The 16,037-nt window shown below is 39.8% G+C and overlaps 1 protein-coding gene across 5 annotated transcripts in view; it reads left to right on the forward strand.

The window, feature by feature from the left end:
- The window catches only part of LRCH2 (leucine rich repeats and calponin homology domain containing 2), a 198,935-nt gene that overhangs the window by 148,513 nt on the left and 34,385 nt on the right, over positions 1-16,037 (forward strand). For all 5 annotated transcript variants that reach the window (XM_033944408.1, XM_033944409.1, XM_033944410.1 and 2 more), the window contains 3 exons: positions 193-309; positions 7,189-7,233; positions 15,571-15,631. In XM_033944408.1, the coding sequence (XP_033800299.1) occupies positions 193-309; positions 7,189-7,233; positions 15,571-15,631 (223 nt within the window). The remainder of the gene's footprint in view (positions 1-192; positions 310-7,188; positions 7,234-15,570; positions 15,632-16,037) is intronic.

Here is a 16,037-nt window from a genome sequence, read left to right on the forward strand (position 1 = left end):
AGCCTGTTGTTATTTCCTGTTAGATCATGGAAGTGGACCATTCCAGAAAGGGCAAAGATATACCACACAGAACTAACTAACAACAAAAAAAACAAACCCAAAGTGGTGCCAGTTCTTTAAAATACTAAGTACGAATTTAAAAATATTGGCATAAAATCTCATTTCTGAGAAAATTATATTTTGTGTTTTCAGTCGATGGAAAATCAAAAGGATCAATCAGATGGGGAATATTGGCCTGAAACACAACCTGTAATCTGTCAGAATGAAGAAAGGCGGCGATCTAAGCAAATTAAGAGAGAGTATTTCAAGGTATTTTGGGAAATGCTGCTTTTCTTATCTGCACTTAAATATGAATTACTATAAATCTGTGCCAAGCAGAAATGTTCATTGTGCAAGAATTTATATGGTTTGCCAGTTTAACTTGAGTAAGATCTTTTAAGTTTTGGTAGAAATCCTTGTTCTTGCTTACAGTTTGTAGTATCCAAAATAGTCACAAGATGTCAGCAACAGTTCATTTTTTCCTACAGCTATCATGTCACAGAGATAAGAGAACAGTATAGGTTGTTCTAATGTCCTTCCTCTTTGCATATAAATTAATTAAGGAATATAGACTAAATTCAAAGACGAGAATGTTCAAAGCTGCTTCATGTGCATGGTCTAGTCATCGATCCCTTATCTTGGAATCCAGAAAACCATCATTACAACCTATCCTTGAGTAATGGTCTGAATATTTGTAGTACAGTTTGAAAAGTTTAGCTATAAATGAAAACAAGGAAAGCACTCTATGATATGGTTTTCAGAATATTTTACAAGATAGATTTGTAGAAAGGGTATGGTATAGCGATGTGGAGATTTGTGACAGGTTATATTTTGAGGAAATTGAGGGGAGGTGGAAATATGTTATTGTTTGGGGAGTTCTTTATAGGCATTTAATATCCCACTTTTATATGTATGGAGTTGTCGGAGGGCTGTGCTTTCTGGGGTAGGCATAGTGCTGTGTGTATAAGTGATACAGCTACACAGGAAGATGAGGGATTTCTTTAACATCAAAATTTATTTAGTTAACATCATGTCCTTCAGAGCTCAACATTCTTCTTACAACTACGTTTCTTATTTGACAATATGACAAGTTTCATATACTGAACATAATGTATTGGTCAAAGTATTCATTTTTACAGTGCTGATATTTCATTGCACGACTTCTGCTTGGGATGTGTTTGTGGATACTGTATCAAAGGAAGCCATTTTGGGGTGAACTAACAAAGCAAATGTTTTAATTGGGTACAACAACTTTCTGATTAGCATCACAAAAATTGTAAAGTCTAACATTTTAGTAATAACCATTTTGTGTATGTTCACAATAGCTATGACATCACTGCTGTAATTACGTTAGTTAATTTTTTAAATACCTATAGCCTGTGCAAATATAAGCAGCATACATGTTGCAAAAAATAAATGTTAATTTGGAACCAATGTATTGCCACAGATTAAGGGCACTTACTAAAGGACATTGTTTTTTGCATGTACCACATGCTAATAGCCAAAATTAATACATGATAAGTGCAAAGGCTGTTTGGTAACTTGGGAGAATATCTAGTATTCCACCTGCAGTTTCCACATAGTTAAGTAGTTCTCTACAGTGCAATACCATCAAGCATGATTACTGCAGTTGCACCTAATGCCAGCTCTTAGGGTGGTGTTAAGTGTACCTGTGCTAACTGTACATTTGACAGCACGCACTGCATGCTAACTGCCATTTCTGCCACATATACAAAGGAATCTGTATTTTAGTTGTTGATTCCCACTAACCGCGAATCTGTGGAAAAGTGTCGCTTAAAGATCTTGAACTCCTTCCCTTTTGCAGTGGAGAACAGCTCTCTTCAGTTTTTCCTTCTGTAAGTGTACTCGGAAGGTGTGTTCTGATCTGCTCTGCTTCTTTTTGTTATTTTCAGTTTTTTTTCCATTGGCTTTTTGAGTTTCTTTGTGGCTTTGGTGCTTGGAGGTCTCCTTCTTGGGCTTATTTTGCCAGAGAAAGTGCACAGTCTTATTTGGGTGGACTGTTGCTCCTAGGCGAATTGCTTCAGAGCACCTGTGGAGCCAGTGTGCTTGGTGTTCCTTAAGAGCTCAGGGTCGATTCCACTGGGAGCTGCTCGCCAGCGCAGGCTGTAGAACCCCTGAGTAAAGAACCCTCTGGGTATCAGGGAGCTGGCTGCATAGTCGTGTCCCCCCCCTTCTCATTGCTGCTTGAGGAATTTCGGGGTGGAAGTCCGTGATTGAGGTCTGTTCAATCGGCAGCCAGAAAATTTCCATCGAAGGTCGAATTCCTCACAACCTCTGAAGCAGAAATCCTTTCCCTGTAGGCAGACTGCTACAAGCTAACAGGCACCAGCAGTAACAGTAAGTACTCCCATTATTCCCTATGGGGTTAATCAGGGGTTCTGAAAATTTCATTTTTAAGGGTTTCTGGGGTTAGGATTAGGTTCTCCCACCTCTAAAACCCTGTCTTCTTGTATGCTTCCATCAGTATCTCCTCTTCTTTTTTAATACTTTTGCCCTCTTGTAATCCCTTTCTTTAACCTCATGTCCTCTTTCCTCACTGTGAATACCATTTTGAAACCCGTTCTGAGCTATTGGGAAGACGAGCTATAAATATAAATTAATAATTAATAAAACCCTAAGATCGCTATTTTTATTTTTGATTTATATCCAAAAGCCTGTTCTGGCGCAAATTTTCTAATGGTGGCCATCTTGGATTTTTAGTAATCTTGTTTAAACTTCCTTTTATCTGTCTCAAAACCACTCGTTTTACCTAGAGATCACCTCTTGTGGATGCCCCAGGCTATTTTAGCCCCAGATCCTATGTTTTTACGTGCCACTCTGTTTATTTCAAGCCATTTTCGTTTTTCTGCTCAGTCATATACATATTTTTATCTGTGTACCCTGCGTCATCAGGACCCCTGAGGAACATCCACAGTCTTTTGTTTTTATCGAAAGACACACAGAACCATAAGGTGGATGTGTTCCTTGAAATATGGTTTGAAGCACTGGCTTTGGTTATCAAAGCTGCAGCAGCTGCCTCCTTTGTGGCATGGGCCTGTCATATCTGATTGTGGACTAGTTCCTCGGAGCTTGGGGACACTTGTCCCTACATGGGTAAAGAGGGAGTGAATTAGGTGGCCCTCTGATGCTCTTTATGACATCATCAGAGTTCTGAATAAGGTTTTGGTTTACTCCGTTTCTGCCTGCTGAATGCTCTGGATCACACAATGGGTGGGCGACTCAGCCTCCAAGGCCACTCTCAGCAGATTACTCTTCAAGGGGAAGAAACTTTTGTCAAAGGGCTAGATGAGCTCAAGACCAGTATGGCAGATTTCCATCCCAAATCCCTCATAGACAGCAGGAGCCATCGTTATACCGGAGGTGGCAGAGGCAGTTTTCATGCTTCTAGGAGAATCCCGCCAATTTTCCTCTGGTTACTCTTTTCGGAGACCCTTTCAGGGTCCAGAGATTTGGCAGTTACAGGTGTCAGCAGCCCACAGGTTCCTGTGGTGGCTCGGCCTCCAAGAAGCAGCAATGACACCAGGACGACGGCCACCAGCGGCTCTCATATTTCTGGAAGGAATGGGAACAGATTTCATCCGACTGTTGGATTTCTGTACATTATTCAGGAGGAGCACAAGATAGTTTTCTCAGCTCCCTCCAGATCTGTTCCTCAACTCCCCAGCTGGATGGCCGGAGAAGGAGGCCAGAGTCCAACCAACAGTGCAATGACCCTTGGACATTCATGCCATAGAACCAGTTTCCAAAGAAGAATTGAGCTCATGCAGATACTCTCTATAGTTCATAGTGCCCAAGAAAGGCACCAAATATTGGAAGCCCATTCTGAATTTGGTTAGTAAATGAGACCCTAAAGGTCCCACGCTTTTGCATGGAGATGATCCGCTCTGTTATAGCGTCTTTGGCTCTGTGAGAATTCCGTGCCTCTCTGGATTTGGAGGCAGCTTATCTTCACATCCCCATTTTTTCGGATCACAGGAATATCTTAAGATTCCACGTTCTGCAGCTACACTTCCAGTTTGTGGTGCTCCCTTTCAGATTTACACCTTTGCCAAAGCGATGGTGGTTGTAGCAGCCCACTTGTGCACGATGGGTATCCAGATGCATCCTTATCTAGACGATTGGTTGATCAGGTCCCCCCTCTCTAGAGGATGGTGAGCATGCTGTTCAGCAGGTGGAAAGCTTCCTGCAAAGCCTGGGTTGGGTCAATTTCCAAAAGAGTCACCTTCAACTGACTCAGTGCTTGGAATATCTGGGAGTGCACTTTGACATGATACAGGGCCATGTTTTTCTTCCCAAGCCATGCAAACGGAAAGTTTAGGAAGCAGATTGTGGAGCTCTTGGCTCTTCCGAGCCCCATAGCCTGGCATTACTTGCAGGTAAAGTCTGTTTAAGTCTAGTAGGATGACAGCTGTTGTACTCTAGATAAGTATTCCTGTCTGTCTGTTTTCGGTACACAGTAGAGTACAACAGCTGTCATCCTACTAGACTTAAACAGGCTTTACCTATAAGTCAGTTCATTAGGATACGTCGCATTTGTTCCACTGATGCAGAATTCAGGAAGCAATCCGAATCCTTTCTCAAAGATTCCGGGATAGGAATTATCCAGAATGGACTATTAAACAGGCTTATAGATGTGCACTTTATGCCAATCCTACCTTACTATTCCAACCTCAGTCTAAACAACCTTTGGAAAAACAAGTCTGTGTTTTGACTTTTTCTCATAAAACCATGAAGTTGGCCAGTATATTACGCAAGCACTGGCATATTCTTTCTATGCACACTATATTCACCAAGGTCCTTTTATGGCCTTTACCAGGCCAAAAAAATTTAGCCAACCAACTAACCAGCGCGAGGATGAATAGGAGACAGAGTTGATCTGTTAATTTGAGAAATGGAGCTAACTTAGCTCTGTGTAATATTAAAGAACAAAAATATAAAGCATTTAAGAGTAATTAGAATTTTATTTTTACAGAGCAAAGTTTATTTATAAGATTAGGCGGACAATTCAATAAATGCAAAATAATTTAGAGATCTTTGAACAAGGGAAATGTGCTACAAGATAAAATATTGTTATAGAAGCAGAATGAGTAATTTAAGCTGGATTAAATGTAACTCACTATGATGCAAGTTCTTCAGAAGCACATAGTATGTTGATTGCTGAGGAGAGATTACAGCACAGTGTGTTATATGTGTATATCCATGTCCAGTGATGATCCAAAGAGAGAGAGCATAGATGAATTTCTCTTTTTATGGACTATGGGGGCTTGAAATCTGATAGGCAGGAACCCAGGAGCAATGTACAATCCCAAATCAGGATTTCAATTCAAACGTTTTCAGTTTCTGGATGCATGAGGTGATCTGGTTTGCCTTTAGGCTGGACAGGGCTTGATTGAATTTTAATAGTGTCTTTCCTAAGTATTGATAAGGGTTAAAGACAGTTATTGTTTTAAAATTTCTGGTGAATGGTTATCCTTTCAGTCTTGAATGGCTTAAGTTCTGTGTCTTTTATTCTACTCCAGCCTCCTTTTGCTATCCATAGTGTTCAGTTTAACACCGATACCAAACCTTTATGGTTCATGTTCTGCAGAGAAAAGGTCTGAGTAGATACTTTGGCAACACCCCTGCCATCCTTTTTTATCCACTGAATATTGTCCCTTCCCAATGTCTGAAATATTTAGGAACAAGATTCAACTAGAGAAAACCCAAACTGGGTTCCAGTAACAACAGATACAAGTCTCAATGGTTGGGGAGCAGATTGCATAGGCAGATGGACTCAAGGTTGCTGGTTGCCAGAGAAAGCTCGGTGATGAATTAATCATCTGGAGTCTCAAATGATCCATTTAGCTCTTGAGGAGTTTCATCATCTGGTTCAACACAAAGTAGTCCGAATTATATTCAACAATGCCTATGCCAACAAGCAAAGTAGAGTAAGAAATCTTCAAGTTGCAGAAGAGGTATATATGTTAACAGGTTGAGCAGAGAAGAATGTGAAGAACATTTCTATGACATATGAGGTGGGGTTCAAAACATTCAAGTGGATTTCCTCAGTATGAATTCTGTATCCAGGGGAATTGAGACTAAAAGAAATTGTGAATTGCTTGGGGCTTCCCGTCCTGGACTTCATGGCAACTGTCCAGCATACAAAGGTTCTAGCAGTTTTCAGTCACAGAAAAGATCCAAACTCAGCCTTAAATCAACCTTGGATCTCATTTGAGACTTCTTTATGTATTTCTCCATAGTCCTTGATTGTCTATGTGTTGTAGAATCATGCCTGTGTGGCACTAGTTGTGTTAATAGCTTCAGATTGGTCATAAAATGCTTACTAAATCCACATATAGAGTAAGATATTGGCCTGAATCCCTTTCTCTATAGTCCTCTGCACCAACCACTAGGCTTTCCAGGGACCTGCTTGCCTCTCCAAGAGATGTGACCATTATATCTGCAGCCATCATAGAACCTAGTATGTACTATCACTTTCATCTATTAGGGGAAGGGGGTCAATGACCACTGGGAGATTAAAGGGGGGATCATGCCTTTATCCCTCTAGTAGCCATATGGTCAGTTTGGTCACCATTCTGGCACTTAGACAGCATGGGAATTGGACACCCGCGCACTGACAAAGCTGCACTTAGTCATTACTGAAAAAGGACTAACCTAAAAATCCTATTTTTTGCCCTAGACATTTTTTACAATGTGCCATTATTGCAGAAAAAGTCCAAATTCTAAGCCTGCCATAATCCTGCCCAAAACATACCCCCAGTATACCCCTTTGAGATATAGACAAAATGTGGAAAAAAAAACTTCTTTAAAATGAGTTTCAAAAATAGCATTTTGGATGTTTTTGCAAAAAAAAAAAAAAATAATCCATCTGCTGTTTTATACTGTTTTGTGGACTTATCTCTTTTGTGAGAATGTGCCCTTAAGTCAACTAGATATGTGAAAATTTGCAGTTTTCTTTGAGTGTTAACTTAAGCGATTACTATAGAATGCAAGGTCAGCTGTAATCATTGTAGTGCTGGGAAATATGGGCAAGTTATTCTCTGCTTTATGAAAAGAGATAATGTGGTTAATTTGAGCTATGCAAAGGCAAAGTTTTTAATGGTTACCTTTTTTTTTTCCCTATTTAAGTACAAGTCTTCTAGAAAGAGTTCAAGCGGAAATGGAAATGAAGAGGTGAGAGAAAATTTGCTTTTAAAAGCTGTTAAATTGCTTTTGTAAAACACACAAAAAATTTGAAGTTCAAACAAAAGCAAAAACTTTAATAGTAGCAGCTTGCTACATATTTTATTACAAATATGGAGATTTGGAAATGTTTTCTTTAAAAATGCATATATAGATATATAAAATGTATTCATATGAGTGCACGTGTACAGCAACCACAAGAGGAAAAAATACCTGTGTTCCACGCACGAGCTGGTGAATCCAAAACAAGAAAGAGTGGAACAATAGTCTCCGGATGTAACAGGAACAATCGGTAGATTAAAAGTTTATTCAAAATAAAATGTCCAAATATAAAATCATATGAAAGCATCAAGGTTGACAACCCATGTGTTCAGCAAATAAAGCATATTCGCCAGTACTATTACAAACAACTAGACTTGGTTAGCATGTCTAGTGATGTATGACCTGCCAGCTGGTTGTAATTCGGGAATCTAATGCCATGACCTTAATTAATTAATCTGTTACTACTAGTACTACTATTTAGAAGTTTATTTCTTTCCTTGATCTTTATTTTTGTGGACTAAATAAGATATTATTACTTTTCTTTATAAGTTTCATTGAATATTATTTCTGGATCTATTGCATTGTGTAAAAGTAATGCTTGTATTTAAAATGGAAAATCTTATAAATAAAAACAAACAAACAACTAATTGCTTACTGAGAACTCCAACCAGTCAGGTTTTCTGGATATCTATAATGAATATGCATGAGAAATTTGCATACCAAGGAGATGATGTATGCAAATTGATCACAGAAAAAACTAGAAACCAAATCCCCACACCAACAAACAAAATATGGGGATGGAGCTATAAGGGACAACCATGGAAATATCCACAAATGAAATCCAGTGAGAAGAATAATTACTTCAATAAGTCTTTATTGATACAAAACAAACTAAACCTGACATGATCTGTGTTTCAGCCCTAACGAGCTGCTTCAGGGGATGCTCACAATATCATATAAAGTATTTTTCATATCATACTGGTGGAAAGTAGACTGAGCATAATCATTGACTGTATTCTAAAAAGCTGGTAACTGTTTTTCTTGCAGTTCTTGGCATTTTAGAGTACAGTCAATGATATGCTCAGTCTACTTTCCACCAGTATTATATAAAAAAATACTCTATTCAAGGTTATGCCTGGAATAGACTACCTGAGGTCTTGCATCATGCCGCTTCCCTTCCCTTGTTCAAAAATAGAATTGAAAGTCCACCTTTTTAAGATTGCCTTCAACATTTAACCCTCTACCTCTGCTCTTTACCGTAGTTAGCAGTTTAATCACTAACTGCAATCCCCCACTCTGGCATTCTATCTATTTTGATTGATTAGATTGTGAGCTCATTTGAGCAGGGACTGTTGCCTTTATGACTGTCTGGTAGGGCTCTGGAAATAATTAATAGTAGTAGTAGTAAGTGACTTGCCCAGAGCCACAAAGAGTTGAAGTGGGGAATAAATAAATATGCCTTTTAATCATGCAAATAAAACATAAGCAGTGCCTCTGCTGGGTCAGACCAGAGGTCCATCATGCCCAGCAGTCCACTCACATGGTGGCCCATCAGGTCCAGACCTGTTACGTAACCCTCTATCTATACCCTTCTATCTCCTTTTCCTTCAGAAAGTTGTCCAATCTCTTCTTGAACTCCAATACCGTACCCTGTCCTATCACACTCTCTGGAAGCGCATTCCAAGTATCCACCACCCGTTGGGTGAAGAAGAGCTTCCTAGCATTGGTTCTGAATCTGTCCCCTCTCAATTTTTCCGAATGCCCTCTCATTCTTGTAGTTTTCGAAAGTTTGAAGAATCTGTCCCGTTCCATTTTCTCTATGCCCTTCATGATCTTATAAGTCTCAATCAAATCCCCGCTAAGTCTCCGCTTCTCCAGGGAAAAGATCCCCAGTTTCTCCAATCTGTCAGCATATGAAACGTTTTCCATACCTTTTATCAAATGTGTCGCTCTCTTCTGAACCCTTTCGAGTATCGCCATATCCTTCTTTAGGTATGGCGACCAATATTGGACGCAGTACTCCAGATGCGGGCGCACCATCGCCCGATACAACGGCAGGATAACTTCTTTCATTCTGGTTTTAATACCCTTCTTGATTATACTTAGCATTCTATTCGCTTTCTTAGCAGCCGCTGTGCACTGTGCCGACGGCTTCGTTGTCTTGTCCACTAATACCCCCAAGTCCCTTTCTTGGGTGCTCTCACTCAATAACAGCCCTCCCATCATGTAGCTGTACGTCGGGTTTCTGTTTCCCACGTGCAAGACCTTTCATTTCTCTACATTGAACTTCATCTGCCATCTCGTCGCCCACTCCCCTAGTTTGTTCAGGTCCCTTTGTAAATCTTCGCATTCCTCTTTAGTCCTAGCCCCATTAAATAGTTTGTTGTCGTCTGCGAATTTTATTATTTCGCACTTCGTCCCTGTTTCTAGATCATTTATGAATACATTGAATAGCAGTGGTCCAAGCACTGACCCCTGTGGAACACCACTCGTGACCCTCCTCCAGTCCGAGTAGTGGCCCTTCACTCCTACCCTCTGCTTCCTACCTGCCAACCAATTCCTGATCCATCTGTGTACATCTCCTTCCACCCCATGGTTCTTCAGTTTCCGAAGTAGGCGTTCATGGGGTACCTTGTCAAAGGCTTTTTGGAAGTCTAAGTATACAATGTCTGGGATCCCCTTTGTCCATCTGTTTGTTAATTCCTTCAAAGAAGTGCAATAAGTTCTTCAGGCATGATCTTCCCCTGCAGAAGCTATGTTGGCTTGTTATCATGAGTTTATTCCTTTGTAGATGCTCCTCGATGCTCTCTTTTATCAGTGCTTCCACCATTTTTCCCGAAACTGAGGTCAGACTTAAAAAATCAGTTATAGTGCTTCCTGTGACTCATCTATTCATTTCATAGGCAGCTCCATGTGTCTTCTCGCTAGTCCTTTCTTTCATTTACTCAAAATTTCCCTAATCTTTTAGCCTTTTATCAAAAGACAGAGTTTTCCAAACTTGTGCTGGAGAACCTCATAGCCAGTCTGGCTTTCAGGATATCCACAATGAATACTGATATAAGCTCCTTCTGCAAATTTTAGCCTATATTTTATAGATATCCTGAAAACCAGTCTGTCTATACAGTGGTCTCATATAGAGAATGGCGTGGGGGAAAAATTTGTCCCCGTTCCCGTGGCACCGTCCCTGTTACCATGACCACTTTTCCCTGCCCCGTCCCCGTGACCCCTGTCCCTGTCCCTGCAGCATCCATACAAGCCTCAGTACTGCAATTTTTAGCTTATTCCTTCTTTATAAATCAAAGTTCTGGCTGCTGAACTAGAGAAAGATGTTCAGCTGGCAGGGCTTTGTTTGTAAACTTTTATAAACACAACTAATATACTACTTTATCCTAAGGCAAAAATAAATAAATATAAATTTTTTTCTACCTTTGTTGTCTGGTTTCGGCTTCCCTCATCTTCTCATTCAATTCCTTCCATCCACTGTCTGTCTTCTCTCTGTGTCTTCCATTTGCTTTACTACTGTGCCTCTCCCTTCACCCCCCCCCACCCAATTGGTCTGGCACTCATCTTCTTCCCTCTGCTCCCCCATAGTCTGGTATCTCTGTCTTCTTCCTTTCCAGCGTCTTCTCCCCACTCTCTCTTTCCTATTCCCTTCAGCGTCTTCTCCCAACTCTCTGTTCCCCATTTCCCTTCAGCGTCTTCTCCCAATCTCTCTTCCTCATTTCCCTTCAGCGTCTCCTCCCCACCCTGTCTTCCCCATGTCCTTTCAGCGTCTCCTCCCCACTCTGTCTTCCCCATGTCCTTTCAGCGTCTCCTCCCCACTCTGTCTTCCCCATGTCCTTTCAGCGTCTCCTCCCCACTCTGTCTTCCCCATGTCCTTTCAGCGTCTCCTCCCCACTCTGTCTTCCCATGTCCTTTCAGCGTCTCCTCCCCCATGTCCTTTCAGCGTCTCCTCCCCCATGTCCTTTCAGCGTCTCCTTCCCCATGTCCTTTCAGCGTCTCCTCCCCACTCTGTCTTCCTCATTTCCCTTCAGCGTCTGTTCCTCTCCACCCTCCTTCAGCATCTGTTCCTTTCCTTCACCACCCTTCCCTCTCGCCACCTCAACGCCCTTCGGCACCCTTCGCGCGGCCCCCTCCCTCCTTCCTACCTATCCACCCAAATCTATCTATCTCCCTCCCTCCCCTTTACCTTTGCAGCACGTTTTGAGTAACTTTCACAAAACCGTCAGAGCCTGCAAACAGTAGCGTACGTGTGTGGGCGGAAGCTTCTCATCTGACGCAACCGGAAGTTGCTTCAGAGGAGAGGTTTCCACCCACACACGCACACTACAGCTTGCAGGCTCCGACGGTTTTGTGAAAGTTAATCAAAATGTGCCGCGAAGGTAAGGTGGAGGGAGATAGATAGATTTGGGTAGATAGGAAGGAGGAAGGTGGTGACTGCGCGCATTCCTTCCCTTAACTGCGGGGACAAGGCCATTCACTGCTTTACAGGGCGATGGATGGCCTTGTCCCTGTGCCTGCAGTGAGCACTTTTCCCCCCTCACCGTTTCGGCAGGTTACCCGCGGGTAACAGCCACCGTGTCATTCTCTAGTCTCAAACTCAAACCCTTTGCAGGGCCACATATTGGAGTAGGTACTTGGAGGGCCTCAGAAAAAAATAGTTAATGTCTTATTAAAGAAATGACAATTTTGCATGAGGTAAAACTCTTTATAGTTTATAAATCTTTCCTTTTGGCTAAGTCTTAATAATAATATTATAATTTATAGCTAAAGAGATATATGATCAAGAAACTGTTTTATTTTACTTTTGTAATTATGAGAAATATACTGAGGGTCTCAAAATAGTACCTGGCGGGCTGCGAGTTTAAGACCACTGGTCTAGTAGGTACTTAAGTACAACTTGAACTGTCCTGTCCTGAAGGAATCATTCCATTCCCTTTATTATTTTGGTCACAATTCTCTTCATCTTTTCTAGTTTTGCTATGTAGTTTTTTACTTGCAATGACCAGAATACTCAGTATGGTCACATTATGGTTTCACTGGATTTATACAATGTATTTGATCTTACAGAACATTCTTTTACTGCTGCAGAGGTTAGCAGACATTGGTATTTCTTGGCACTTAGTTGGCCTGGTTGCAGTCTTACCTGCAGGATACAGTCTGTGTGGTTCATTGGCAAAACTCCCATCTCCTTTTTTTTCTCTTTACAGTATAATGTTGTACCTCAGAGTTCAGTTCTTGTATCGTGGTGGTCTGTATGTTTATGGCTCCATTTGCCTTTCTTGTTCAGCTATTGCTTGTTTGTTTGTTTTTTTGCCATTTATATGTATGGATAACATTTAGATTTTGTACAAGTTTTGACCTACAGGATATTGTGGATATTAATCAGAAATTAATTTGTCTGATTGGCTCAAATTGAGCCCAGAGAAATCAAGTGTGTTATTTTCAGGAAGAACATACCTGGGCTTCTGGCTTCTTTAGTTCTAGCAGTCTCTAATGTCCCATTTGTGAATGTCATCAATGTCTTGGGAGTCGTTTCAGAAACATTTCTCTGACTTGATGAAGAGTTTTTGTTTTGTAGATGCTTTGTTCAGTAAGAGCTTTATTTGTTTAAAAAAATCCCTTACTATATTTATGCATGCATTACTTATGAATCAGTTGTATTATTATAATGCTGTTTTTCAGGGACTTTGACAGCAAGATGTTATGCACCTGCAAAACTGTTCAGAATACTGTGGTTATAGTTCTTATAGGTTCAGGTAGAGATAATCATGCTACTCCACTTCTCAAGCAGGAGACTGGTTACCAGTTTGTTCAGTATACCATTTAAAATATTGATTCTAACTTTATCATACTGGAGAGATGCCTTTATTACACACTATTGTTCCTTATGTTTCTACACATACTCTCAGATCGAGCCAGCAGAGACCTTTGGCGATTCCTTCGTTTTGGGCAATCGCCTATTCATCAGGTGATTTTTGCAGTAACTTCCCTATCATTTTGGAATGTTCAAAGTCTTGTCTAGATCAGACTTTTCTAATGCATTGTATATTGGATTATCGTCGGCAAAGCTCCAAACTCTTCAGGTGGTTCAGAATACTGCGGCAAAGATGGTTGGTTATGTGCAGCATGTGTAGTCCTGGTGATTCCAGCATGTTAGTCCTGTTTTTAATAAAATTGCATTGGCTTCCTGCCAAATTTAGAAATCAGTATAAAGTATTGTGCCTGTTATTTAAGAGCTTATATTATGAAATGCCATCCTACATTAAACAAGTAGTAAAGATGTATGCTTCCAAGAGAACATTGCGGCTTAATGATGAGAAGAAAGTGGTAGTGCCTAATTTAAAAACACGTACAACATGCTATTACCATCAATGGTGCTTTTTCAGTTGCAGGTTCTAAGCTGTTGAATGCTCTCCCAAGTACATTATGGGGTTGCTTAACCTTTCAGCAGTTTAAGAAAAACTTGTTTAGGCAGGCTTTCTTAATTTTAAGAGGAAAAAGTTCTTGGATGCTAGTGACGGACAGGATGGAAAGATGCTGGTTTTCAGTATTGTCTAATTTATTATGTTTGTAAACATTTTTTGTACACCGCTTAGTGGATGATTGGTTGTTAAAGAACACATTTCAGAAGAGTGCTATAGAATCAATAAACATCAACTATCTTAAGCACTAGTTACTAGGGTTCATAAGAAATTACCCCAAGAGCAGCAGTCCCAACATGAGAGAGGATTACTGAATGAATTGACAGACCTTAGTGATGCACATTGGGAAGAATAATCCAAATCTAGACAATATGCTGAAATCTTCTACCCATTGTGCAATAGTGGCCAAAAAATCAAACAGGATGCTATAGGAGTTATTAGAAAAGGCATGTTGAATAAGACCAAGATTATTATAATGTCTTTGTATCGTTCCATTGTGCAATATTGATTTAATATTGTAACACAAAGTATATCCCTAGGGGTCTGCATAAATATATAAGGAATTGTGTATATTTTTTAACAATGATGACTTTTATAATAAGGTAAAGTGGATTTATTAATGTTACATTACTCTGTGAAATCTATATATTAACTGCACTGCATACAGTATATAATGAAAGTTAAAATGTGATTTGGGGAGGTTTTTATGCCAATGACTGGAAATAGGAAGCACATGGTACTGTGTAAGAGCTTCATGTAGCTCTGATGTTTTTCCTACCCCATAATTTGAAGGTGTTAATTGAACAATGGTAGTGATGTTTTGTATTGGGGGGTTTTTGTAGATAACAATCTGATTGCCATAATTTAAAACCAAAAACAATAATAATAGAGAAAAATATGATAGATTGGCCATCTGCTTTTCATTTCTCCGTAAGAGACTTGCAACCATGAGCTTCCAGATTAACAACGGAGAAATGAAAAGTTGATGACATAGCCTACTTGTCTTCAGAACAAAGTTGCTTAATTGTAGTATTCTCTGATACTAGCAGGTTATAAGTCATCACAATATCTGTTCATCTCCATTAGGAGTTAGCTTCTCCTTCAAATTATATTCTTTGAAACTTGATATGGAACTGAGGTGAAACGACCCCTGTGCAACAATGCTAGCATACATTAGTTCACTCTTAGTGTTACCCTTCTCCTCCACTACTAATTCCAGACTTTGTTCCTTTCATCTAGCTGCCCCCTATGCCTGTAATAAAATACCTGAGTTTGTCCATCAAGCCCCTTCCCTTCGCTTGGTTAAAAGCAGACAGAAAACCCACCTTTTTGATATAGCTATCAATCCTTAACCCTACTCCTCTGTCCTCCAACCCAACCCGCTGATTAACCCTGCCCCTTAACTGTATCCATGACATCTTGTTTGTCTGTCTTGCCTGTTTAGATTGTAAGCTCTTTCGAGCAGGGACTGTTTTCTTACTCTTTGTGACTCTGTGCAGCACTGCGTGTGTCTGGTAGCACTATAGAAATAATTAATAGTAGCAGTAGAACACTAAAAAGGTCATTGCAGCAGGCTTCATCTGCCATCATCTCATATATGAGGACTTATATCCTGCTATCCTTATAGAGCACCTGTTAACAGATAAGAAACTTTGTTTTGTCACATTTGAGATATTTTTATTATGCACAGATAATTATGGCATTACATGCATAAGTACTTTATTCTAGATACTGAATACAATACAGGATGTATAGCATATACAATATGTATTATTTTTATAAAGACTTTTTTCCTAGGAAATCCTTTTCCTTTTTAATGTTGGAATATGCTGCCTTACTGTGTGCTTTTTCCCTGAAACAGGATTGTGAAAGAACATTGGACAGTAATTCTCATATTCCATTTGGCTTGAAGCCTAGGTCAGGTAAGTACTATGCTAATTTTTTCTCAATTAACTGATCTTTTTTATCCTCAAAAAAAAAAAAAAAAGTTACATACATTTCCACAATATAAAAATATTTCAGCCTTAAATTTACTATTAGGAGCTTCTATTCAAATGAAATCCTTATCTGTTAGGCATTCTTTACAGTGAAGTATTGTAGGAATGTCTTATTTATGCAATAATATTTTGTACTTTATTTGTACACTTTTTTCTGTGTACGGTATATATATCCACATTTTATGCAGCAAATTCTATTAAATTCATGTCTTTGCATGAACATATGACATGGTATATAGAAAGAGGACACTTGGGATCGGATTCTGTATAGGACATCCGGCCTCAAAAGCTGCCTAAGTGGCTTTTGAGAATCACGGGTGTCCTACATAGA

This window comes from Geotrypetes seraphini, chromosome 5 (assembly GCF_902459505.1).
Source record: "Geotrypetes seraphini chromosome 5, aGeoSer1.1, whole genome shotgun sequence".
NCBI lineage: Eukaryota > Metazoa > Chordata > Amphibia > Gymnophiona > Dermophiidae > Geotrypetes > Geotrypetes seraphini.